Genomic DNA, 26,326 nt, shown 5'->3' with positions numbered 1-26,326 from the left:
ACTGTGGCATACTGCCTCCAGAACACGAGCTCAGCAGTTGCGGTGCATGGGCCTAGCTATTCCACAGTATGTGGGATCCTCCCGGATCAGGGGTGGAACCTGTGTTCCTCGCATTGGTGGGTGGTCTCCCATCTACCGTCCCACCCTGAAAGTCCCATCTAAAATGATTTTAAGGAATTTTAATTAATATTCAGGAAAACAAATCTTATATTTCAGATGAAGGGTCTTACCTTAAGGAGTTTAGGTTATATGAAGCCAGGCTAGTCTGTTTCCAGTTGACCCGGGCTCATTGTGTAGGCCTTAGTAGTTTCAGCCCTCTTTGGTAAGATCTGAACTCTGTTTTTATGTACTATCCTAATCCTATGAAGCAGTCAAAATTATTTCTTAGCTTTTCATCCTTTCAACTGATGCATTTGAAATTGGCAGATACATAAAAGCAAAAGCAACCCCCAAAAGACAGACCTAGTTCTCTGGGCTTCTTACTTCTCTTGTAGATCCATAATCCTTCTTCATTCTTAGCTCTCTGATGACTGCTGCTGCTGCTGCTAAGTCGCTTCAGTCGTGTCCGACTCTGTGCGACCCCATAGAGGGCAGCCCACTAGGCTCCTCTGTCTCTGGGATTCTCCAGCAAGAATACTAGAGTGGGTTGCCATTTCCTTCTCCATTGCATGAAAGTGAAAAGCGAAAGTGAAGTCACTCAGTCGTGCCCGACTCTTAGCAACCCCATGGACTGCAGCCTACCAGGCTCCTCTGTCCATGGGATTTTCCAGGCAAGAGTACTGGAGTGGGGTGTCATTGCCTTCTCTGCTCTGATGGCTGAGCAGATTGCTAAAAATCAAGTTTTTTGTGCAGTTTTTCTAGATTTTTTTCAAAAGTCAAGCTAGAATTTAGTTCCTCATTTTGGGACCTAAAAGTGTTTTTTTTTTTTTTTTTAAGTGTTTCTTAAAGTAGTAGTGGTATTTTGTTGAAGGAGCAAAAACTGGGGTAAACTTCGAAGTAATGTTATCTTTAGATCAAACTCTATGAAATAGAATTATTTAAAAAAATACATCAAAGATTTTATTAGTAAAAAATATCTGTTAAATATATGGTACAGAATTAAAGCCAGGAGTGAGTTTACCAAAATACAAGCTGTTAAACCAAGGGCAATGGAACACTTAAAATTTTCCTAATTATTTTGTGTTTGCTTATTCACTAGTCATTTGATAGCATTTGGTTGCGTACATATAATAACAGGCACTAAAGATTTAAGAAAAACTGTGGGAGAAAAAAAAACTTTATATTTTACATTTTATTACAAAGGATTAAAAAAAATGTTTTATTTATAAGAGATTTTGTTTGAATCTGTTCTCTGACTTTCCTGCAGATCACATAAAGAGAGTTGTATTTGGAAACATTGTTAAAAGTTGAGTTGCTTTGTTAAGGTACAGCATTTTTCTGAATAATGAAAAAGTAGATCACAGTGAAATATAAGTTGGATGATTTCCCAGTCACGATGTAGGGAAAGGTTTGCCTTTGCAGGGAGTATCATGAGGTGGAGGAAGCTAATCTTGTTGCACAGATTTCTTGGTGATCCTCTGAGATGGTTACCTAACACCACATTGGTTGTGGTGGTTGACGGGGCTTTCTTCTCTTGAGCGAGTAAGCTATGCTGTATGAGTGTTCAAAAGAAATCCTTAAGATGTAATAAGGCTTTTTAGACAGTAGTTGATCTTACAATTTGTTTTCCCTTAAAATAAACATTAATAATGGAAATTCTTTTTTGAAAGATAAAAGTTCTGTTTGCTTTCTAAAAAAATCCTTTCATACCATTTGAAGTGATAGCTATATTTTTATATGTCATATTTTTAGAGGACAATAAACATCTTTAAAGAAAAAGACACTAGAGCATATAACATATACAAAGTACATAAATCAAGGTATATAGCTGAGTGTGAACCGTAAGTGTAACCACAATCCAGGTTAAGAGAGAGAATTTTACTTGCATCTCAGAAGCTTTTTCATGCTTCTGTTCAGTTGCTTTCTTCTTCCTGTTCAAAGGTGATTGTTATTCTGACCTAAAGCAATCTTAATAGTCAGTGACAATAATTATAGTTGTTGTAACTTGTAAAAACTTTTTGTCAAAGTAAAACTAATATTCATTTAATACACTGTAATTTAAAACATTAGAAACTTTTGTCAAAAACTTATCATGAGTAGTTTGAACAGTGTTTGTCTCCTTGAAGCATCTTTTTTATGCCTTGATGAATTGTTATACTGCGTTCTGAGTTTGAGTCAGTTTCCAACATTTTATCCTTTGCATTTTCATTGTTGGAAATATCTCTGAGAGTTCCTTTACTGTGGATTTCTTGTTAGCCTCACTTCCTCTGGGACATCTTTATCCTTTTTGTCATAGTCCCTTTCCTTGTTTGCCATCAGTAAGTTTGCCTTTACCATTTTTCCTCAGGCTGCATATCTTTTTTTTCTTTTGAGTGAACACAGAATTTTATTTATCTTGTGTAAACTCATAGTGAGATTTCTGGGTTGTGTGGTATGTATGTGTTGAACATTATAGGAAGTTGTTATATTATTTGCTAAAGTGGCTATTTTGCATTACTTCGAGCAGTGTATGAGAATTCTAGTTGCTCCACATCCTTGTTAATGCTTGGTGTTGTCAGTCCTTTTATTTTTTTTAGTTTTAATTTTTTTGGAGTATAGTTAATCTTCGGTGTTGTGTGAGTTTCTGGTGTCTAGCAAAGTGGATTGGCCATGCATATACCTATATCCACTCACTCCCTGACTCCCTTCCTGTATAGGCCGTTACAGGGCACCCAGTAGGTTTCCCTGTGCCGTACAGCGTGTTCCCATCAGTTATCTGTTTTGTATACATAGTTGTGAATACACCAGTGCATGTCTTGAAAGCAACACTGTCAACATTCCCTTGGTCACTTATTGCTTCCATAACTCCATTTATATTCAATTTGAATTCCGTTCTTACCATTACACCTTTTCCTGTTTTTTCTGCACAAGAAGGCAACAAAACTACGTCTCTGTTTTTTGCCTGTGAACTGAATAACACATACATGGTGACCAATCCGAAAGCCTTTGAAAAATGCAGTGTGATTGGTCACTGATGGTGATGTGCACTTATTAGTCATGTGGTGATTTGTGGACTGAGAGCTCGCAGCTTTGCGCCTGTTTATATTCCTGTATGTGGAATCCAGTGTTTCACGTCGTTGTCAATGCTTGGGATTGTCAGTGTTTGTTTTTTCTTTAATTTGAGTTACAGAGTTAATACACATGATACATGTTATGTATGCTTGTAGCCATTATTCCTTTTAGTCCCATCATTTCCATTTTATAGGTGAGGAAACAGACACAGAGAGGTTAAGTAACTTCAGACCTCTCCCATGGTAGCCAAATGATGGAACCAGGATTGAATCCTGACAGGCTTGTTCCAGAGCCTGTGCTCTTATCTGTGGGACTGTATGTAAATTAAAAGATTGAAAATAGAATAGGAAATATTTTACTTGAAAATGTAACATAATTTGAATAGGAGAATTGAAGAAACTTTAGTGCTTGATGTTATGTGTATTATATAGCAACATTTTAGAATTGTTCATTGTTTCCAAGAAAGCTCTTGAATATTTTTTCTTGTTTCTTCAACTGATAAATCTATGAGGGAGTGAGTGTGTTTGTACATGTGTCTGTCTGACTCAGGATTGCTGAACTTTGACGCTATTGCCATTTGATACTGGGCAGTTTTTTTTACTGTAGGGGATCTGTCCTATGCTTTGTAGGATGTTTAGCAGCACCCCTGAGCTTTACCCACTAGATGCTAGTACTATCCCCAGTTGTGAGTCAGAAATATAGTGTCTTCAGATATCGCCACCTGTCTTAGTAGGAGCAAAAGCACCATCACTTGAGAACCATTAGTGTATACTAAGGAGCCTCATTAAATAAATCCTTTTTTATTCTTGCATATATTTGAGTATTTTTCATATTCATAACCTGGATAAATAGGTTTTTCTGCATTTACAGTATTGGATTCTCAGAGCAATAATGATAGCTGTTACTAGTCACATGAGTACATTAAGCATCAGGAAACTTTCTATAGGTTGCTTTTCCTCTCTAAAGTATAATTACAGCAACTTAATTACTCTGTAAAAGATTAGCTAAAGGTTTCTTTTTGGATTGGAAAGGTTGGTATTGGAGGGAGGTGGCATTAAGTAGTGGAAGATCAGTTTTAGAAATCTAAAATGGGGAACTTAAGAGAATATTGACATTGGAAAATATTTAGTTATATAAGTTGTTAATAGTAGTTAAAGTGATTTACTAAATAATTGGGAAATGTTTTGCTCTCCCACATAATAAATAGGAAGTATCAATGAAATAAAAGAAAAAAAAAGCTTAACTAATTTCTAATTAAAAATCAAAATTTAAAACTTTAATATTATGAATAGTACAGTCACATTAGAGAAATCATTTGTAAAGGAAAAATTCCTGGATTTTATTAGGAATAGGTTTATAGATGAAAGCATTGTTGATTTTCTGTTGAATTACATGCTTTAAAGACCCATTACATTCTCACATCAAGAAATAGAAATAAATCTATGAAAGGGTTTTGTTTCAGTATAAGGTAAAAGATACAAGGTTGCTCAATTTGTCCTTGCCATATTATCATAATTAAAAAAAAAAAAAACCAAGCCTTTGTATATCTATTTTTAACCTCATAAATTTGTCATAAATTATAGCGGGTGACAAAAATCTAAGAAAATTAGGACTCAGTTATTTCATAAAACTAATGTCACATGCACTAGTGATACACATTAACACATCTATATTATTTATGGATAACTGGATTGTTTTGATACTCATGACTTTTTTCTCTCAGATAGAAACTCTTTGGGCTGACATTTGAAACCAAGTACAAACTAAATTAACCAGGTGTTATGACAAGAAAAAGAAGAAATTAAAAGTATTTTGCAGCATTTGGTCACATTGGGTTGAGCCTAGACAAGGATTTTTATAGACGTATAAATAGGGGAAAAGAAAGGAAATTTATTGTTAAAAATGAGAAAGGCATTCTGACAGAAAAGTTTGTTATTTCAGTTCTATCTAGTATTTGCTTTCTGTGTGGATCTTGAAGTCTAACCCTCTTTTCTGGACTGGATTAGTATTTTTCTTTTAGGACCATTAAGTCCCTAGTAATTTCCAGCCCAACCCAAATTGTATTTTATTCATGATGAGGTTTATCTACACTACCCTAATTTTCACAACTGGTCAGGATCATCTGCATATTTGATAGAAAAAATTAAAATAACTTGAGTTACATTAAATATTTACTTAGATGACATATTTATTTGTCTTCTATTGATTTACCTTCATGCCCTTCATCTATTTCTTATTGGTGTTTTCAGAAAACTTCTTCAGTGGTTTGTCAGCATTCATTAAATTATAAAGACTAATATTTAAGATACTGCCATCTGATGTTGAAGTTTTCACCCTTATTGGAAAGTCACTTTAAATCTAATTAAATTTCAACTTTAGGCACTTTTTTTGGATGTAATATAAACTTAGTATTTTGATACACAGTAGTTTCTTCTTATAGACTTATAATTATTTATTTTATATATATATATGGAGAGAGAGATAGACAGACAGACTGGTACAGGTACAGACAGACAGGTCTTTTTTTCCTATCCCTTCCTTACAAACATTTAGCTTTTTAGTCAATCTGAATTTGTCATGGCATATGTTAAAAGAAAGGGAATCAGTCACTCTCTTCCCCATGTTCTCTCAAAGTTTGGTAAAATATTTTGTAACTTGATAGTCCATGTGTTTGAGGGAGGATTAAAAATGAGATAACTGGTATATTTTCTGCTGTTCTTTCCATCTGTTTTCTGCAATAGGAACCTAACTTTCACAAGTTGAAACCACTTCCCTCCTAATTCATTGGTTCTTGAGATGACTTCTAGGCCTACTTCTTGCTTCTTATTACCTCCTGCAAGCCACAGTTGCAATGTCATCTATGAACTTCTCCATTTATACCACCTGTCCTTGTCTCTGTACTCTCTGATGAATTTTCAGGACCCCATGGCTTCCCTGGTGGCTCAGTGGTAAAGAATCTGCCTGCCAATGCAGGAGACATGGGTTCAATCCTTAGGTTGGGACGATCCCCTGGAGAAGGAAATGGCAACCCACTCCAGTATTCTTGCTTCGGAAATCCCATGGACCGAGGGAGGGGCCTGGTGGGCTACAGTCCACGGGGTCGTAAAACAGCTGGACTCAACTTAGTGACTAAACAACAACAGATTCCTTGTTTCTGGATTATTATAGTTTCTGGCACACAGTCTTCTCCATCCCTCTCTGTTTTGATTTGGTGATACTTTTAACTAACATCAGTCTTGTGTTTTTCAACTCTTCTGTTTAGCTGTCCACTGGCATGGTCAAAACCCTAGAATCATCATCAATGAAAAATGTTCTGCCTCTGTCATGAGCTCTGAGTTACTGTTTTTGACTTGTTATTGTTGTTCAGTCACTAAGTTGTGTCTGACTCTTTGCAGACCCATGGACTGCAGCACGCCCGGCTCCCCTGTCCTTTGCTGTCTCCCAGACTTTGCTCAAATTCATGTTAATTGACTCGGTGATGCCGTCTAACCATTTCATGTGCCGCCCCCTTCTGCCTTCAATCTTTCCGAGCATCAGGGTCTTTTCCGATGAGTCGGCTCTTTGCATCAGGTGGCCAAAGTATTAGAACTTCACCTTCAGCAATAGTCCTTCCAATGAATATTCAGGGTTGATTCCCTTTAGGATTGTCTGGTTTGATCTCCTTGTAGTTCAGCAGACTCTCAAGAGTCTTCTTCAGCACCACAATTTGAAAACATCAGTTCTTCAGTTTTCAGCCTTCTTTATGGTTCAACTCTCGTGCATATACATGACTACTGGAAAAATCATAGATTTGACTATATGGACCTTGGTTGACAAACTGATACCTCTGCTTTTTAATATGCTGTCCAGGTTTGTCATAACTTCCCTTCCAAGGAGCTGATGTCCTTTAATTCGTGGTTGCAGTCACCATCTGCTGTGATTTTGGAGCCCAGGAAAATAAATTCTGTCACTGCTTCCAGTTTTTCCCCATCTGTTTGCCATGAAGTAATGGGACCATGATCTTCTTCATGGGATGCCATGATCTTCTTTCTTTTAATGTTGAGTTTCAGGCCAGCTTTTTCACTCTCCTTTTCACCCTCATCAAGAGGCTCTTGAGTTCCTCTTCATTTTCTGCCATTAGAATGGTATCATCTGCATATCTGAGGTTGTTGATATTTCTCCCAGCAGTCTTGATCCCAGCTAATGATTCATCCAGCTTGGCATTTCATGTCATGTACTCTGCATAGAAGGTAAATAATCAGGATGACAATATACAGCCTTGTTGTACTCCTTGCCCAATTTTGAACCTGTCCTTTTTTCCACGTCCCAGTCTAACTGTTACTTCTTGAGCTGCGTACAAGTTTCTCAGGAGACAAGTAAGGTTGTCTGGTACTCCCATCTCTTTCCAAGAATTTCCCACCATTTTGTGATCCACACGGTCATAGGCCTTAGCTTAGTCAGTGAAGCAGAAGTAGATGTAGATGTTTTTCTGGAATTCCTTTGTGTTCTCCATGATCCAGTGAATGGTGGCAGTTTGATCTCTGGTTACTCTGCCTTTTCTTAACCCAGCTTGTACATCTGGCATTCTCGGTTCACATACTGCTGAAGTCTAGACTGAAGGATTTTGAGCATAACCTTGCTAGCATGTGAAATGCATGCAGTTGTACAGTAGATTGAGCATTCTTTGGCATTGCCCTTCTTTGGGATTGAAATGAAACTATCTTTTCCAGTCCTGTGGCCATTGCTGAGTTTTCCAGATTTGTTGACACTGAGTGCAGCAGTTTAACAGTTTCATCATTTAGGATTTTAAATAGCTCAACTGGAATTCCATCACACCACTAGGTTTGTTCGTAGTAATGCTTCCTTGACTTAGAGATACCATAGTTGTATGTAAACAACTCTGACATGTCAGTGAGGTTGTCTAGTTCAGTCCTTCTCAAAGTTTTGTGTGCCTCAGAATCATCTGGAGGGCCTTGTTAAAGCCCTGAATGCTTGGTCTCACTTCCAGAGATTCTGACTCAGTAGGTGGTTTGATGCCCTGAATTTGCACTTCTGTCACCTTCTCAAGGTTGCAGTGCATGTCTGGGGACCTGCACTTTGAGAAACACTGCTCAAATTAATACTTTTCCCCAAAGGACAAATAATTTCCACTCTGCCTTAAGCATCTGTTCATGTCCTTACTTTCTTTACTTTGTATTGATGACTTCTAGAAATACGTTAGGGCTTCTCTGATAGCTCAGTTGATAGAGTCCACCTGCAGTGCAGGAAACCCTAGTCCAATTCTTGGGTCAGGAAGATCCACTGGAGAAGGGATAGGCTACCCACTCCAGTATTCTCTGGCTTCCCTGGTGGCTTAGCTGGTAAAGAATCCACCTGCAATGTGGGAGATGTGCGTTTGATCCCTGGGTTGGGAAGATCCCTTGGAGAAGGGAAAGGCTACCCACTCCAGTATTCTGGCCTGGAGAATTCCATGGATTGTGAAGTCCATGGGGTCGCAAAGAATCGAACACTACCGAGTGACTTTCACCTTTGTGGCATAAACAACAGAAGTATGTTACTGAGGTAAAGAAGTTCTGAAGACAGATTTCTCATGCTTTCTCTTGAAATGAAAATTTTCCTCTGTGTCCTTTCGTGTTCTCTCTTCTTTCCCTTATGCTGTTCTCTTCTACTTAGTTCCCTTGTCCCATTTTTTCCTGGTGATTTTTGGCTCCTTCTTTATCAGTTACCTAAAATGGTCTTGGATTATCCATTTCTCCTTCTATAAGAAATTAGCATTTTCCCTTCAGCTTCCAAATATATCCAGGATTCCCTCAGAGCTCAGTTGGTAAAGAATCCACCTGCAATGCAGGAGACCCCAGTTCGATTCCTGGGTCGGGAAGATCCGCTGGAGAAGGAATAGGCTACCCTCTCTAGTATTCTCGGGCTTCCCCTGTGACTCAGCTGGAAAAGAATACACCTGCAATGCGGGAGACCTGGGTTTGATCCCTGGGTTGGGAAGATCCCCTGAAGGGAAAGGCTACCCGCTCCAGTATTTCTGGCCTGGAGAATTCCATGGACTGTATAGTCCATGGAGTCGCAAAGAGTCAGACACGACTGAGCGACTTTCACTTTCCAAATATATCCAGATAAGCCCCTTTTCTCAGAGCATTGTCCCAATTTCTCTTCCTTCTTCCTTCTGCCAAACTTTTTTTTTGGAAGAAAAGTGATAGTTTAATCCCTTTAGTAGATATAGTTTCTTATAGTCTGATTTGGTTTCCAGAGTTTCACTGGTCAGCCCACTCACTGGTCATGTGACTCTTAGGTTTTAAATTCGAAGATCTTTTCCAGTTTCTGCAGTATTTGATACTAACTATCTTTTCTCTTTTTGAAAGTTTCTTCCCTTGTTTTTCAGTTATAGCCTATTAAACTTTTCACTGTTCTTGTTTGCATATCCTTTAATCCTTCTCTGCTTTTTCTTGAAACTTGGATTGCTTTTCCCAAACATCTAAATTTGTGCTGTTTAGTATGGGAGCCACTAGCTAAATGTGCCTGTTGAGAACTTCAAATGTGGCCAGTTCAGACTGAGATATTGTGTAAATATAAAATACACACTTGATTTTCAAGATGTAAGATGAAAAAGAATATAAAATATCTCACTAAATTTTAGAATATTGATTACATGTTGATAATATTTTGAGTATATTGGGTTAAGTAAAATATTGCTAAAATCACCTGTTTCTCTTTACTTTTGAACTCTTACTACATCATTTGTGGCCTATTATGTTTCTCTTAGACATTGTTGATCTATATTTTAACTTTTCATAAAGACTTCTTGGTCAGTTTTTCATCTATTAATATATACTTCTCTTCTGAATGATTGTACAACATTCTGAAACATTTTCTCCCCATCCCCACAGTTAGATACTGAGCTTCTTTAGAGCTAGAATAATTTTCCATAGTGCCTTTTATATATTAGGACATAGATATATAGATATGAGAAAATATGTATAAATATGCATGTGAATAAATGATTTGGGTAAAGTAGTACCATATACTTATGGTAGATGATGCCTACTATGATGTTTTTGTTTAATCTAATGGTCAGTAGGAGAGGTTGGTGTGAAGGAGGGGAGAGATGTTATTCTGCTCTGAGATTTTAAAATCTGGCATGTACTTGCCCCATGTGTCTTTAGCCACCCTAAGCCACTGATGGCTCTGAATTGTGCTGTTGTGATTTTACTGCCATCTGGTGTCAGGATTAGGAAACTATAAGTCAGCGTTTCATCTTCCCTTTCCCTCCAGAGAAAACAGGCTGCCTTTCCTCTGAATGTGGCCTTGTTGTTCTCCATTTCCTGAGTGAGTTGTCAGGAGGAGCTCATTGGCTTTCACTGTGGGAAACCTTTATCCTCCTGCTTGGAGCACTCTTCCCTTTCCTTCCCTGCTCACTCGCTCTCCTGTCCCTCATGTTCTTGTGGCCTCTCACTCTCCCATTCTTCTCAGTGTGGTAGTTTTCTAGTCTTGGATTCTAGGCCTTCTGCCTTTTATCCTTTGATTTCACCTATACCAGAGGCTTTAAATGCTGCCTATTTACAGACAAATTTATAATTATAACCAGAAACCTCTTCCGGTCTTGTCACCAGTATCTGTAGTTGTTTATCAGCCTGTTAACACGAGCATCTGAAAGATAGCATGATTGAATCTAAATGTGGCTCTCCTACTCTGTACCTATTTCTCAGGTCTGCTTTCTCATTTCAGTAATCCACTGTGCCAGAATATGATATCATCTTGGCATCCACCATCTCACACACAAAAGTCAAACATTTACCTTGTCCCACTGAGTCTACAAAACTTCTGTCTTGTGCATGTTGAATTTGTGATGCTTCCCCTGCTTCCACCGTATCTAAATCACCACTGCCTCTTGCCTGGACTAAGAATGCTCCTAATTGGTCTCCCAGCACACACTATTGGCTGCACATTTCGTCTGTACATTTAGTATCAGCCTCTCCCACTAGCCTGAGAGTTCCGTCATGGCAGGGGCTACATGTATGTGGTTCACCTTTGGGTCCTCAGCCCCTGGTAGTTCCTAAAATCTGTATAATACATAATATAGCTACTTACTTCAGCTCTCAGTGATTTTGCTATGACTCCTATAGTTTTAGTGGCTTATTTCAGTATTAATATTTTGTCTGAGTTCATTTATTGTAATGAGTTTTAACTATTTTCTACTTTTGCACAGAGGAGCTTCATTATATCTGCAAAGACAATATAGTTTGGGTATTAATAGTTAATGACAACAATCTGGTTACAGATTAAGGACTACCAGTCAGTATGCTGAAATTATTTTCTGAGCATTTGAAATTTCATGGCAATTGGCACATCTTTTTATCATTCTTCTGTCTAGAGTGTAATGTTCTTTAATTTCAGTATGGAGGTATATTTGCTAAATCTTCAGTTAAAACCTGTTTGACTCCAAGTGTTTTTTTTAATAGAAACTTGTGTCTCAATAGTTTTATTAACTTTCATTTGCTTTGATGTTTTAATGATAGTTTTGCTTTATAAATCTTTATTAGTTGGCCTTGCTTTCTGCTTTGAGTTGATGATATTGCTTAATAAGGCAATTTAACTTGTATAAGTAAAGGTGATACAAAAAGTTGCTATTTAGAGACAGGCAACACTGTTATAAATTCAGAGAGCAAGGATTTAATAAGTATATACCATGGTTTCTCAACCTTGGCATTGTTAACACTTTGGATTGCATCATTTTTTATTCTGTATGTGTGGGAGCTGTTCTGGGCATCGTAGCATTTTGGTAGCATCTTGGTACCAGTTGCATTCCCTCCTCTCCAATTGTAACAACAAAAGTGTCTGTAAACGCTGCCAGATTACCATGGGGCAGGGTAGTGGGGAATTGCACCAGTTGAAGTGTTGAATGCTATGCTTAGATGAGGATAATAGGCCAAGAACTGTCTCACTGGGGAAATCTTTGGCATTTTCTAGCAGTCTTTGATGGAGTAGTAGCTGTGTGGTGTGTTGTTAGTAGCAAACAGAAGTAGAAACTATATGACTATGTTTTTCACATGTATAAATTTTTGTGCTTGCTTAAAATAAGTAACTTTTGCACATAACCACATGGTTAACCAAACTAAAAAAATGCTGCATTCTAAATATGTTACTGATAAAGCTTCATTTTATTGATTGATTTCAGAAGGTAGGTGATTGTAGAAAAAGGGAACAAAAATTACAACATAAAGTGTATGACCAGATCTTTTGCTATTTGTTCTTATGTATAGAGAATACAAAATGCAATTAACTTATTTATTTTTACTTCAAAGGGACATGAGAGACAGCTTTAGAAGAAAAAATTTCTACTCCTCCCATTATGTGAGAGACCGGTCACCTCATAAAAGAGACACTCCTATTTTCAGAGAATCACCTGTAGGCCGAAAGGATTCTCCACACAGCAGATCTGGCTCCAGTGTCAGCAGTAGAAGTTACTCTCCAGAAAGAAGCAAAACTTATTCTTTCCATCAGCCTCAACATAGAAGTATGTATTTTTAAGAGTTCTCCTTTTTGTTTTTTTTGTAGTCTCCAGCAGTCAGAGTATACACAGTCAGATAGCATTGTATGTGTTATTAGATATATATATATTATTTTTAACTCTTTATTTGAAAGTTTTCAAACTTACAGAAAAGTAGAATAGTATAACGAATGTCATAACGTGTCTTGGAACCGTTTCACGTTGCAGTCCGCATGATCTTTCACTTCTTCAGTGAAGCATCGGTGTAGAGGAGGTGTGTTTGTAATCATGTTGGTGAGTCACATGCTCCTATATGTTCTGCTAGTTCCTGGGTTGATCCAACCTCCTTTAACCTCTGTCAGTAGGGGAAATCATTTATATTTTTCATGAAAAATATTAGTGGTTCCCCTGAATATAAGGTATAGCCTTACAGAATTTAGAGCTAAAACCTACCTTCAATTCATTCTTTGCCAACGTCCCAGTTTTTTTTTTTTTAACTTGAAGTACCCAGACATGCATGGCGTTCAGTGCATGCCACCCTGGCCCAGTTGCTCAGTATTGGTTGGAATAAATAAATGAAGCAACTTTCCTAGGTAAAATGTTCCTGTTTTATCATTCTGGACTTGACCACCTGCAGTTGTGCTCATTCACAAAACAGTTCCTCATGCCTTCTATATCCAGAGTGTTATGTTAGAACAGTGTCCCTGTCACCAAGGAGTTAGAATGTATATGTATTTTCCCACAACTAATAGCAAGTTTATCAGTATATAAATGTGACATGTGAAGTATAACGTTGATGTAAGACTTGATACTTTGCAAATGAGTTAACATGACATAAGCAGGTCTAAGTAAGAGAGTCTCCCTCTGGGGATGGAAGAACATGCCATGGAGGAAATGACATTTGGACTCATCTTTTATTTCAGACTTGTACAACTGGAGAAGTATCTTCTAGGTAGAAGGAATTATAAGCCAACATACAGAAATCAGAAATTTATTCTTTCTTTTCCTTCCTTTTAACATTTTTTTTCAAATAATAAGATTTTTAGTTTAACAATCTTTGCTTAAGATCATTAGATTATCTCCATTGTAGCTGTTGCTGGATTCCTGTATTTAACAAACGTTTATCACTTGTCTGCTATTTCCAGAGCTAGGTAGAGTGGGGCTTCCAAAAAACATATTTTGGATATATGTGTATGAATGGCCTTGCGGAAGGTAAGAATCCCATTTGAAGGTTTTAAAACAACTATAGTGACTCAACACATGCCTGATTGCTTAAAATATTCTTGGACTAGTTCCAGGTAATTGAAAGTTTTACTGTGGAGTTCAGTGTTAAAAGTTTGGTAACTTCTCCTTTCCTTCACTTCCTTCCTCTCCCCTTACCCTTCAAGGAGATAAACAGCCTCTAAGTCTAATGTATGCTCTCACGCAGAGATGTAAGATACCTTCTAGGGATATACGTTTTTAGATGTGTATGACTTAAATCCAGATCTATTAGTAATTTGGTTAAGAGGAAGACAGTGTCTTTAGAAACAGATTTGAAGCCTTTTAAACAAAACTAGTAAAGTGGAAGCTGGAGATCCTTCCTTAGATCTTGTAGTGAAGCTGTTAAGTTATTTAAATTATTGGTGAATTAGCCTGTTTTTTCCATTTTTCCTCTAAAACAGATTTCTAGGGCAGTATCTTCAATCTGCATTTGGTCTGGTAGGTAGTGGCCAAAACTCTGAAATCTTGAGATGCAATATGGAGCCACAATGTGATGCTCCAGTCTGTGTGTCTCTAATATGCTTTCCCCATCCTTACAGGCCTAATAGGTTTAATATCTTGCAATGATGGAAAGATAACAGAAAATTGGGAGACTAAAATCTGGTGTGAATTGAATGAAAGAGAGTATACAACTTTGTTAATGCCTTCATGTTTATTTTCTTAAGTCATTTAACTTTGAAAGTGAAGTTCTTCAGTCAAGAAAAAAAGTTATTTCCCTGGGAAAGTTCTCTTTACAGATTGCTTTGGTTGATTCCTCAGCTATTGGGGCTGAACTGTTACAGTGTTTTTCTTTACTCCTTTTATTAAATAGTGTTAAGAAGAGTTACATGAGATAATCTTCCAAAAAGTTAACAAAGTCTTACTTTAAACAATAAGTGGAAAAAGTAATTGTTATTTTACATATTTGTGGTACTGGTTTTTGCTTTAAATATACATCTCCCAAATATTGGTTGTACCTTACATTTATTCAAAAAATTTAAAAAAGGGCTGAGAAATGTGGTCCTTCAATTATCAGTCACTTAAACTGGGCTAATTTACCAGTAGCGGGTTAATTTAGTTTTCCAATGGAAATTGAAATTTTGACAAAGGTTTTAAATGTTTCTGTAACAGGTAAAAATAACTTCTTATTCCGTATGCTCTCATTTTGTTAATTTTTTAACATATAATGTTTTGCTTCTTTTCATACTTTGTAGAGAAATTTTACTCATTTTAATGATCATTGATAGTTTGTCCATGGCAATCATTTTATGACTATTTATTCATAATTCTTCTGTTCATTTACTATATCTCTTATGTGCTTAATTATAAGTCACAATGGTTGTTACTTTTTCATCTCAGTTGTTTATTTCCTGTTTTGTGCACACATGTCCATACATGTTAATTAAATTTTTTCATAGTGTTTTGAGTTAAATCCTATGGAACTTTATACTACCATAGGCTGATTATCTTCATAAATCAAACTGTCTGCATCTTGTGTTCATATTTAAGAATTTTCTGCCCATAACTTAAGTGGACTAACCTGATCATAGCTGTGACTATGATATATGATAATATTTTTTTTCCTTATTATCATTCATATTTACATGTTAACAGCATAGGTTGTCCTGGTTAGCCTCATTTCCTTTTCCCTTGTTATTATACTGTTATAGTTAAAATTGTTGTTATATATACCATTTATATTTTTACTTGAAGTTTATTTTTATTCTGAGTAATATAACCACACATTCCCTATTTGTCAGCTCTCTCTTAGATATTTATTTCCTTTTTCTTTCCCCTGTCTCTGCTGAATCCCATTGTTTTCCTGTCTTATACTCTTGCTACTTACCTTCTGTTTAGGATAATAGTGTTAATAATAACACCAGAGTCTCCCATATCGGTATGGGAGACTTTTTGTTAAAGTACTTCCCATGAAGTTTTCTACATCACAGGCCAGCCTTTCTGTTTTTATATAACTCATTAAAAAAAAATTAAAACCTTTTCTTGTAACAGCTACTTAATACTAGTTATTTTTCTTAGAGCCATAAAGATATTTCTATTTATGTTGGAATCTTTTGCAGATTTGAAAAGTACCATCATAATCTCTTTGATTTTTTTTCTCCAGATTTAAATATATTTACTTCCTTCAGTGCTTCCTTTTATTTGACATGGTTTTCATACCTTTTACTTTCCTAATTTTCTTTCTATTCCTTTTAAGTTGTGATGCCAGAAGTGAACTTTTGTCAACCATATTGTGTTACCGGCCTTTATTGAAACTGTAGGCAACTGCAATCTAGGCCGTTTTCACATATATTATATTAATATGAAGAAAAAGAAAAACCCTGCAGCTTATACTTTTTTCAGGTACAGTTGTTTGTTTGTGGTTAATACATAAAAATAATCTAGGAATGCTGTTTTTCATTTAATTAACTTTGGCTTACAATTCTCTTCCATAAAGGTCTTAAAATCTCTTTAGTGACTATATGTACAACAGCAGATAAACGCAGTTTTGTTTTATCCATAAATGAAGTATACTTTATGTTTTGTATTAATCATTAGTGATTAATTTGAGTAGCATAATTCCTAATATAGAAACCTCTAGGCACGTCCCTCTGTGGACCATGTATCTAAATGATTTGCTATTACTCAACCATTTGTGATCCCCCATATTTTTTTCTTTTCCACTTGAGAATCACAAAGCATTTCCTCTTTGGAAACAATAACATAAAGATTGCTTTGCTTTGTTGTGTAAAATCTGTTGTGATTCCTAGGGATGATCCTGTATGTACTTACAAACTTTTTGTAATTTGTTCTAAACATTTGCTGCAGGTTAATGTCAAATTTACCAGTGATGCTCATATATATAAATCAGGCTTCCCTCATAGCTCAGTTGGTAAAGAATCCACCTGCAATGCAAGAGACCCCAGTTTGATTCCCGGGTCAGGAAGATCCCCTGGAGAAGGGATAGGCTACCCACTCCAGTATTTTTGGACTTCCCTTATGGCTCAGATGGTAAAGAATCCGCCTTTACCATCACACAGAATCAGGCTATGTGACACTTTGGGGCTTCCCTCATAGCTCAGTTGGTAAATCATCTGGCCTGCAATGCAGGAGACCCAGGTTTGATTCCTAGGTCAGGAAGATCCCTTGGAGAAGGAAATGGCAACCCACTCCAGTATTCTTGCCTGTAAAATCCCATGGACAGAGGAGCCTAGTGGGCTACAGACTATGGGGTCGCAAGAGTCGAACACGAGTTAGCGACTAAACCACCACCACCATATGCCATTTTGGTTGAATTTTTTAGGTGTCATTACTGTGGAAGATTGACAGGTTTATTGCTTTCGTTGGTCTGTATCTGATTTTATATAGCTCCGACTTTGGGTCTTGTCTCCGCTTATTTTCTTGAAATCAGCAGCCATTATTAAGAATGGAAGATATTTTAAAGAAAGACAGTGTTAATCGTTGTTTAATTTTGAAAGCACATCTTCCATGATAACTGAAAATGTACAGAAATTAAAAACACTATTTTGAGAAGAGTATCTTTGGAAATTAGGCTCTATTATTAAACTTCAGTTTAACGAGAAAGAAGACACATCTTAAGACTTTTTGCTGTGAACGAATTTGGAAGTCTATGCGAATTTTTGGATAATAGCTGAAATTCCAATGAAATTTAGAGATTTAATTCTGCCTTTAGAAAGAAGGCTTTTCTGTGCAGGTGTAGAGTAATAATGGGAACGTGGAAGTAGGCTTTACATCAGATCATGTTTATTACACAGTAGGAACCTATTTTCTTATATGCTGAATATAATAGTGTTTCTTAGCTTGAAAGTTACTTTATTTGTGCTCAGTACTCATAAATATTTTGGCCACCTGATGTGAAGAGCTGGCTTATTGGAAAATATCCTGATGCTGGAAATAATTGAAGGCAAACAGAGAAGGGAGCAGCAGAGGATGAGATGGTTGGATAGCATCACTGATTCAGTGGACATGAATTTGAGTAAACTCAGAGATAGTGGAGGACAGAGGAGCCTGGCGTGCTGCAGTCCATAGGGTCACAAAAGTCGGACCCAACTTGGCAACTGAACATAACTCATTAAATCATTCAACAAGAATATATTTTACATAAAAGATTTGCCAAGCAAGATAGATCCAGTCCTCGCCCTCTGAGTTTATATCTAGAGAAGGAGACAGGTCATTCCATGGGAATAGACATTTTAGGTGATACCTGAAGAGTGGGCAGAAGTTGCTGGGAGGATGAAAGTAGAAAAGCATTATTGGGATGAGCTGTTTCACATGGAATTTAATCTTGGACTCTTTAACTGATCCAAGCTGTAAATGTGCTATTGAATTAGATTCCACAGTATATTCTTTTTGTCTGAGAACCTGTGGTTTAATCACAAGAGAGCTTTGGCTCTGAGTTTTCTGGGTGAATCCTAGGAGGTCAGCTATAGCTTTCCTGGCACCTACCTGAATGATGGAGGTTCTGAAACAGTAGTCAAATAATGGCATTTTCATGTGTGTAGACATATATAGCATCCCTGTTTTAGGGCTTGTATGTTCTACCAGTAGCACACTTCCATACTTTTTGGAAATTCACTTCAATGTGTTCATAGTTAATATGTCTTAATTTTAACTGGTTGGATCTCTTACCTCCAAAAGTTGGTTATTTTGGGGAAGCAGTAGTGGTATAGAGCTTTTTCTACCCTTGTGGTGGTTTGGTTGTTTTTTCTGTAGCTTTTTGGTGTCTTTACCACAAGGATCATTTTTCTTGTGTCTCCTCCGTTTTTCTGTTTCATGGCCTTTTCTTGGCCATGCCACGTGGCATGCAGGATCCTAACCAAGGATCACACCTATGCCCCTTGTAGTGGAAGCACAGAGTCCTAATCACTGAACTGCCAGGGAATTCCTTGTTTCATAATTTCTTGAATAAACAAGTAGATCGCTGAGAAATCATGTTCTTCCTTAACCGAGAGCCCCAAATTTGCACATCTTCATCCATGATTCAGAAAAATGATTTCCTTAGCACCTTTGTAGTCATCACATCTTCATTTGTTCATATCTTAATTTCTGTTTTAAAGCTTCAGGTATCAAAGGAGAGATGAATGTACTACCAGTGCTCTTGTTTATTTTTTATTGATAAGACTTTCAGAAGTATCTAATTTTACTCTTATATCAGGCACTGTACAAAGCATTTAATAGTTTGCAAGATACAGCCCTAACTTTATTATCTCTCCAGCGATACTTAAAAAATTTTTTCCTTAGCAAAGTATTTTGTCCCTATATGGGTTATCAATAATTAATAGTGCTTGATTGGATGAGTCTGGTTAAGTTTATCACTGGTTTCATCAGAACACATGAGCAAGAAAGTATGTTTCTGAAAGATCATATCAAATTTATAGCTACTATATTCAAAGAGACAGTGAATATTGTTAAATTCTTACAGACTTTTAGGTGTTTGTTGGAACACTGAGCTGCTTCTTTGGCTTTTATTTCACCTGCATGGGAAGAACTTTATAGTCTGTGGAACCAGTATTTGAAATTCTTGTTCATTTTCTTCCTCACCATTTATTCTTTCACTCACTAACATATTAACTGGGATTTTGATTTCTATATTGCCAACTTTAGAATTTTCTTTCCTAATTTCTTTCCTTCATCCTACTTTAGAACTTACTATTATTTTTTTTTTTTTTGCAAGTCACAGCAAAGACAGGAATGTATTGAGTCCTATTGCCAACATGGTCAAGTAGGAGTTAGTTTCTGCTTACTAAGATCACATGTAAGATGAATTTGAGGTAATGGCCAAGTACCTACAGAGTAGCATTCTTTCCATTAGAAATATACTAGTATGAGTGAAAAGAGTTGAGAGACATTTGTCTTGTTTCCTTAGTATTGATTGGAGCCAAATAAGAAGAACAGAACAAAAAAGATTGAGGATAGGAGGAGCATTCATATTTAAGGAGTAATAACCAACAAAGAAGAGAGAGAAAGGTAAGAAGATACAGGATGACAGACAGAAAAGTACAAAGGGATGAAAGCAAACGGCAAACTATTAAGAACTTGTAATAGCTACCTGTTGAGAACAAGTCAGAACAGCTACTTGCAGGTAGTCATCGTATGACCAGGGAGCTGGTATGATGCACCATGAAGACTTTCTCAGGTGTCTTTTTTGATTTCTAGGGGTGATTCATCTTTCACTCTTGATTTTTTGGTGTCATTCTTTAATCCTTTATATATTTACTTTATGGAGGAGATTAGATTAGATGCTTATACTGATGAGTAAGATGTGTGATACCTGTCTCTAACTTTTGGTGTCTTATCATAGGGTCCCTTTTTCATGACTTTCTGGCCATGCTATCCTTGGTTAGCCTCATTTTCATTCCCCATCGTTGGACCGAATCATAACAATTTTTCTCCTGTTTTGTTATTTATTTCTCTTTAGTAGTATTTGCTCAGGCAGCCCAACATGAAGACAGGGTAGGAAAGATGTTAGGGTTACCAGCAAATGCTCAGAAGTTCCTGTTCTCGTTATTCCTACTTCTGGGTTCTTCTCTTGTTCCTCCTGGGCACAGAGGTGCTGGTGTTAATTCCTCCCTGCCCACCTTTCCCTAGAGTCCGTGCGTACTGGTGCCTGCTACAAACGGCAGAACGAAGGAAAGCCAGAAAGAGGTGAGTTTTGAGCTAGATTTTGATTTGGGATTGTGAAGGGTGGGGGGTTATAATTGATAGAGGTTATGGAAATGGGAAAGTGTATAAACTCTTCCGTTAGTCTACTGTGGGAACCAGAGTTGAACAACAGCGGACTCACATAGTAGGATTTGGGTAGATAAGTGGGTTTGTTGTATAGGCTAGCCCATTCCTGGTTAGAAGCAGCCACCTCAGAGGAGGTTGAGATCTGTAGAAGAGACATCGGCAGACAGAATCTAACAGCAGTAGGGTCAGGACATTTCTATTTTTTGTTTCTGTGCTCTTTCTGCTGCCATCTGTACCATTCTTTTTTGTTTAGCCTTTGCTTCTTGCCTGTCCTTCCCCTTCATGTAACTGGTGTATGTGAATATATGTTGATATTTGATCAACCACTGCCCTATCCTTCAGTGTTCCTTTGCTTCTGCACAGTGAGATTGGTTGAAATCTGCTTAAATTAGCCTCATGCAGCCAAAATGATGAGAGATCCTAAGACAACACTTTGACATCATACTTGGCATACCTGTAGTGCTGATGTTTTATTTGTAAAGGAAATGCTAAATAAGAGATTAACAGCTGCTTGTGAAAGTTTTTTGGTTTTTTTTTGCTATGTTTAGCTGCTGTGTGCCAGAGTTGAGCCTGTAATTATGCCTTTGATTAACATAGTGTGCTGTACTGATTGGTCCAGTTCTTCATCTTTGAAGGAAATATTTATCAGAATACACTGAAGAGGTCATTGTGTCCTAAGGGTAGAAAAATAATTAATCTCTTCACCAATTTTTGAGCATCTACTGTTTCCTTAAGGGCAGGCCTTGGGTATTCAGAAAAAAAATAAGCTTCTCTAGGAGTTTTAGATGCAGTGGGATAGACTGACATTGTCACATTATGATGTGGGATTTGCCATGTACAGTGAAAATTCAGTAGGGAATGACTGAATAAACCATGTTCTTAGTCATTTGGGGATATAGTGATGATTGGTATCCTTTTACTTCTGATTTTTAAGGTCTATAAGAACTTTTAAACTTGCTTAGTATAAAAGTTTCTTAATGGTACCACAAGTTAAAAGATTCTAGAATTCTGTCTTTATAAAAAAGACTATTGAGAGCTTCAGAGTTGGAGTACTGTACCTATAGCAGGGGAGTCTTCAACCTCAGCACTATCAACATTTGAAGCTGGATAATTCTTTATTGCGGAGGTCTGTTCTGTTCATTTGTAGGATGTTTAGCAGCATCCCTAACCTCTATTTGTCATGTGCCAATGGCACTCACCCATTTGAGACGATCAAAAATACCTTCACACATATGCACATGTTGTGGGTGGGGAGAGGTGTGGGGGTGTCTTGAGAAAGCCTTTTCAGGTCTTCAGGACATTGGAAAGAGATGTTATTTACTACTTCTCCAGGTAGTTGGAAGCCCTTGAGCCTCCAGGTCCTTACTTAGCTATTGTGACCACAGCAGGAAGAACTTAGGAGGCTTTTTGACTGAAGCTGGCTTTACTTCGGTTTGAAGGTCATTTGTCTCTGCTTTTGCTCTTGACTGCTTTCCTGGCCTTAACCCACTATCCAGCGTTGACCAATTTCTGTGCCACTCCAAACTTGGTGCTACTTTTTCTTCTCTCCATAGTTAAAGTTTCCTAGCCCTTGAAAGCAGAGGATTTATGTTACATTTGACATGTAGTCAATTTAATGAAATGTTTTTCTGTTAGTAACAGCTCACTGTTATTTAAAAAATTACGTTTAGCTAAACCTTTTTTGTTGTTTTTTTGTTGTTGTTGAACTGGCTGAAGTAATATTTAAATTTATTTTCTGGCTTAAATTTCCATAAAAGCAATAATATATACATAGAGCACTTTGGGAGTGTCTGAAGTGACTAAAGATAAAGGCTAGTGACTTTATCTCATATGGATTTATTATCAATCATTTAATATATATTTGAGCACTTATATCAGGTACTGGATTAGTACTGTATTGCTACTGCTAAGTCACCTCAGTCATGTCCGACTCTGTGCGACCCCACAGACGGCAGCCCACCAGGCTCCCCCGTCCCTGGGATTCTCCAGGCAAGAACACTGGAGTGGGTTGCCATTTCCTTCTCCAGTGCATGAAAGTGAAAAGTAAAAGTGAAGTCGCTCAGTCGTGTCTGACTCCTAGCGACCCCATGGACTGCAGCCTACCAGGCTCCTCCATCCATGGGATTTGCCAGGCAAGAGTACTGGAGTGGGGTGCCATTGCCTTCTCCAGTACTGTATTACAGTGTTCTAGTTTTTATTTTTATTTTTTAAACATTTCATAAATACCTGCTAAATTCCTTACTTGTCTTTCTCTTGAGCTTCTGCATAATTAGCTAATAGTTAGCTAATTCTCTTTTGTAGTATTTATATAATAACCTCCATTGGATTTTTATTGTGTGTGATGCATTAAAAGTTAGCTTTTCAGAATTTGGAAGAGGAAGCAAATTTTAAAATGGTCTTGCCTTTCCTCAGGTCTTCTCTGTTGTTCCATGTTTGCTAACTGGCACTGATATGACCTAGACTGCCATCATGTGTACAGTCCTTTGGTTCTAGATTATTTGAAATTTTCAATGGTGCCCAGCCTATAAGAGAGATTTAGATATTAACAAATTTAATTTAATAATATAATAAAGATTTCAGTATTAAAATAAATATATGACCTCTGTCCTTTGTTTATTTACTTACAGAATCAGTCTAGTTGAAAACAAATGAGCTAGAAAATTGTATTTTATATTTTCTTATATAGGTAAAGAAAGACCTGTTCAGCCTTTGAAAACATCAAGAGACACTTCACCCTCAAGTTCTTCAGCAGTTCCTTCATCAAAGGTTTGTTGTATTTCTAAAATTAATTTAAAGAAGGATTACAAAGTAGATGAGATAGACTGTCTAGTACAGTGCTTTTATTCTTTACTGTCATACCTAATGGGGGTAATTTGCTGCATTAAACTCTAGAGTTTTAAGTAACCATAACTTGAAAATAGCCACCAAAATAAATGAACAGTTTTCTTATGGAATTATTTCCACAGGCTATGCTAAAATTAGTACTTACTGTATGCCTTCTCATCTTGACACCTGAGTGGAAATGAATATTCAGATGGTGTGTATTTGAGAGAATATGCTTTTATTTTGGGCTTCCCTTGTGGCTCAGCTAGTAAAGACTCTCCCTGCAATGCGGGAGACCTGGGTTTGATCCCTGGGTTGGGAAGATACCCTGGAGAAGGGAAAGGCTACCCACCCCAATATTCTGGCCTGGAGAATTCTGTGGATTTTGGAAGTGACCTAACAGAGACCTGACATTTATTGTATAATTACTTGATTCTTGATAATATATCATGTATTTTCTTCTGTTATAAATTCATCTAAAAATTCTATGATGTAGGTAAGTATGTTTCTATTCGAAGTTAAATAGTTTTCTCAAATTATTTCACTGATGAGCTATCCCCAACATTTAAGAATACCCATTCTTCTCAAACTCTTCCAAAAAATAAAAGAGGATCAAACACTTCCAACATTGTTTTATGAGACTAGCATTATCCTGATACCAAAACCAGACAAGGACATTACAAGGAAAGAAAATTACAGGCCAATATCTCTGCAAAATCTCTTAGTCAGAATTTATCAAGTCAAATTCATCAGCACATGGTCAAGTGGGATTTCTTCTAGGCATGCTAGGATGGTTCGGTATCTGCAGATCAATCAGTGTGATGCTGATTGATAGTGTAGTGTGATAGTGTAGTGTATTTATCCTTAATAAAATGAAGGATAAAAATCATAGTAGCATCTTTGCAGGAAACATATTTGATAAAATTTAATATAGTTTGATAAAAAGTCAACAAAGAGGGCATGAGGGAACATCCCTCAACAAAATAAAGGCTATATTTGTCAAGCCAACAGCCAACATCATTGTCAAAGCATTTACTCTAGGATCAGGAACAAGATAAGGATGCCCAGTCTTATTAGTTCTATTCAACATAATATTGGAAGTCCTGGCCAGAGCAATTAGGCAAAGAAATAAAATTAGGAAAAGAAATAAAAAGCATCTAAATTAGAAAGGAAGAAGTAAAACTTTAACTATTTTTGGATTACATGATATTACATATAGAAGACACTAAAAAAGAAAAAATCAAACAGCAAGTGGGACCTAATTAAGCTTAAAGGCTTTTGCAGAACAAAGGAAACCATTAAGAAAATAAAAAGACAACCTACAAAATGGGAAAAAATATTTGCAAATGATATGACCAATAAGGACTTAATATACAAAATATATAAATAGTTCATACACCTTAATATCAAAAAACAGGCAGAAGACCTGAATAGGAATTTTTCCAAAGAAGACATACAGGCTAATGGTACATGAAAAGATGCTCAACATTGCTAATTATTAGACAAATGCAAATCATAACCACAATGAGCTGTTGCCTCACACCAGTCAGAATAGCTGTCATCAAAAAGTATACAAATGACAAATGTTTGAGAGTATATGGAGAAGAGGAAACTCTTGTATGCAGTTGGTGAGAATGTAAATTGGAAAACAGTATAGGGATTCCTAAAAACAAAAAACAAAACCATAACTATCATATCATCTAGCAGTCTGCTTCCACGTATATAAGCAAAGTAAATGAAAACAGGGTGAGTACATGGCAACTCCGAGAGTGCAAGGAAGCTCTGCACCCCTTTGTTTAGCCTTGCTTAAGAATCTTTTTATCATAAACTGCTTCCCATTAGGCACAAAATTCAGCCCATGTGTCAGCACTGGAAGGAGTTCAGCATCTGTCTGTCAGGATGCTTTCATTTGCCCATATGGCCACTTACTCATGCTAAGGAAAGGCCAAGATGGCAGAGTAGACAGACCCTAAACCCATCTCCTCATAAGAATAGCAAAATCACAATTTTCTGTAGAACAGTCATTGATGAGAAAGAGTGGGACCTACCAGAAAAGATCTTCTGCAACTAAAGACATAAAGAAGGAACCACAGCAAGAGAGGTAGGAAGAATGAACTCAATAGAATAAAATCCCATACCCTCCAGGTTGGCAACCCATGGAGGATAATTATATTGCAGAAGTCCTCCCACAGGAGTAAGAGTTCTGAGTCCTACATCAGGCTCCCAAGCCCAGGGTTCTGGCACCAGGAAGACAAGCTCCTAGAGCATTTGGCTTTGAAGGCCAGCAGTACTTAATTGCAGGAGGCCCACAGAAATGGGGAAATAGACACTTCACTCTTAAAGGAGGCACACAAAACCACATGCATACCAGGATGCAGCGCGAAAGAAGTAATTTGATAGGTGCCTGTACAAGACCTACCTGCTGGTCCTGGAGAATCTCCTGGAGAGGCAGAGAGCAGCTGCAGCTCACCCTGGAGACATGGACACTGGTGGCAGACATATTGGGGAACATTCAAACACACGAACACTGTTGCTGGTTGCTACCATCTTGGCTCACTGGCACCAAGATCTGGCCCCGTTCAGCAGCCTGAAGGGTCAGTGCTGGGATTCTTCAGGCCAAACAACAAACTGGGTGGGAACACATCCCCATCCACCAAAAGACAGGTTCTCTAAAGACTTCTTGACCCTATATCTACCTCTAGACATGCCCCTGGATATGTCCCTATCCAGCAAAGGGTCAAGAACCAGCTCTAACTACCAGTGGGTAGGCACCAACTCTTCCCACCAGGAATCCTGTACTAGCCTCTAGACCAACCTCACCCAATAGGGGAAAGACAGCAGAAGCAAGCCAGACCTACTCTGGGACCAGTTGTGCCCTTGCCTTGACCA

At 37.3% G+C, this 26,326-nt stretch overlaps 1 protein-coding gene across 13 annotated transcripts in view; it reads left to right on the top strand.

Moving 5' to 3' along the window:
• Window positions 1-26,326, top strand: part of PPHLN1 (periphilin 1) — a 167,900-nt gene that overhangs the window by 56,812 nt on the left and 84,762 nt on the right. For 9 of the 13 annotated variants that reach the window (XM_005680150.3, XM_005680156.3, XM_005680155.3 and 6 more), the window contains 3 exons: window positions 12,441-12,652; window positions 20,474-20,530; window positions 23,301-23,380. In XM_005680150.3, the coding sequence (XP_005680207.1) occupies window positions 12,441-12,652; window positions 20,474-20,530; window positions 23,301-23,380 (349 nt within the window). The remainder of the gene's footprint in view (window positions 1-12,440; window positions 12,653-20,473; window positions 20,531-23,300; window positions 23,381-26,326) is intronic. The other 4 variants (XM_005680154.3, XM_018047912.1, XM_005680157.3 and 1 more) reach the window with 1 other exon arrangement.

This window comes from Capra hircus, chromosome 5 (genome assembly GCF_001704415.2).
Source record: "Capra hircus breed San Clemente chromosome 5, ASM170441v1, whole genome shotgun sequence".
Classification (NCBI taxonomy): domain Eukaryota; kingdom Metazoa; phylum Chordata; class Mammalia; order Artiodactyla; family Bovidae; genus Capra; species Capra hircus.
The sequence above is the reverse complement of the archived record's forward strand: the minus strand, read 5'-3'. Positions and strand labels throughout refer to the sequence as shown.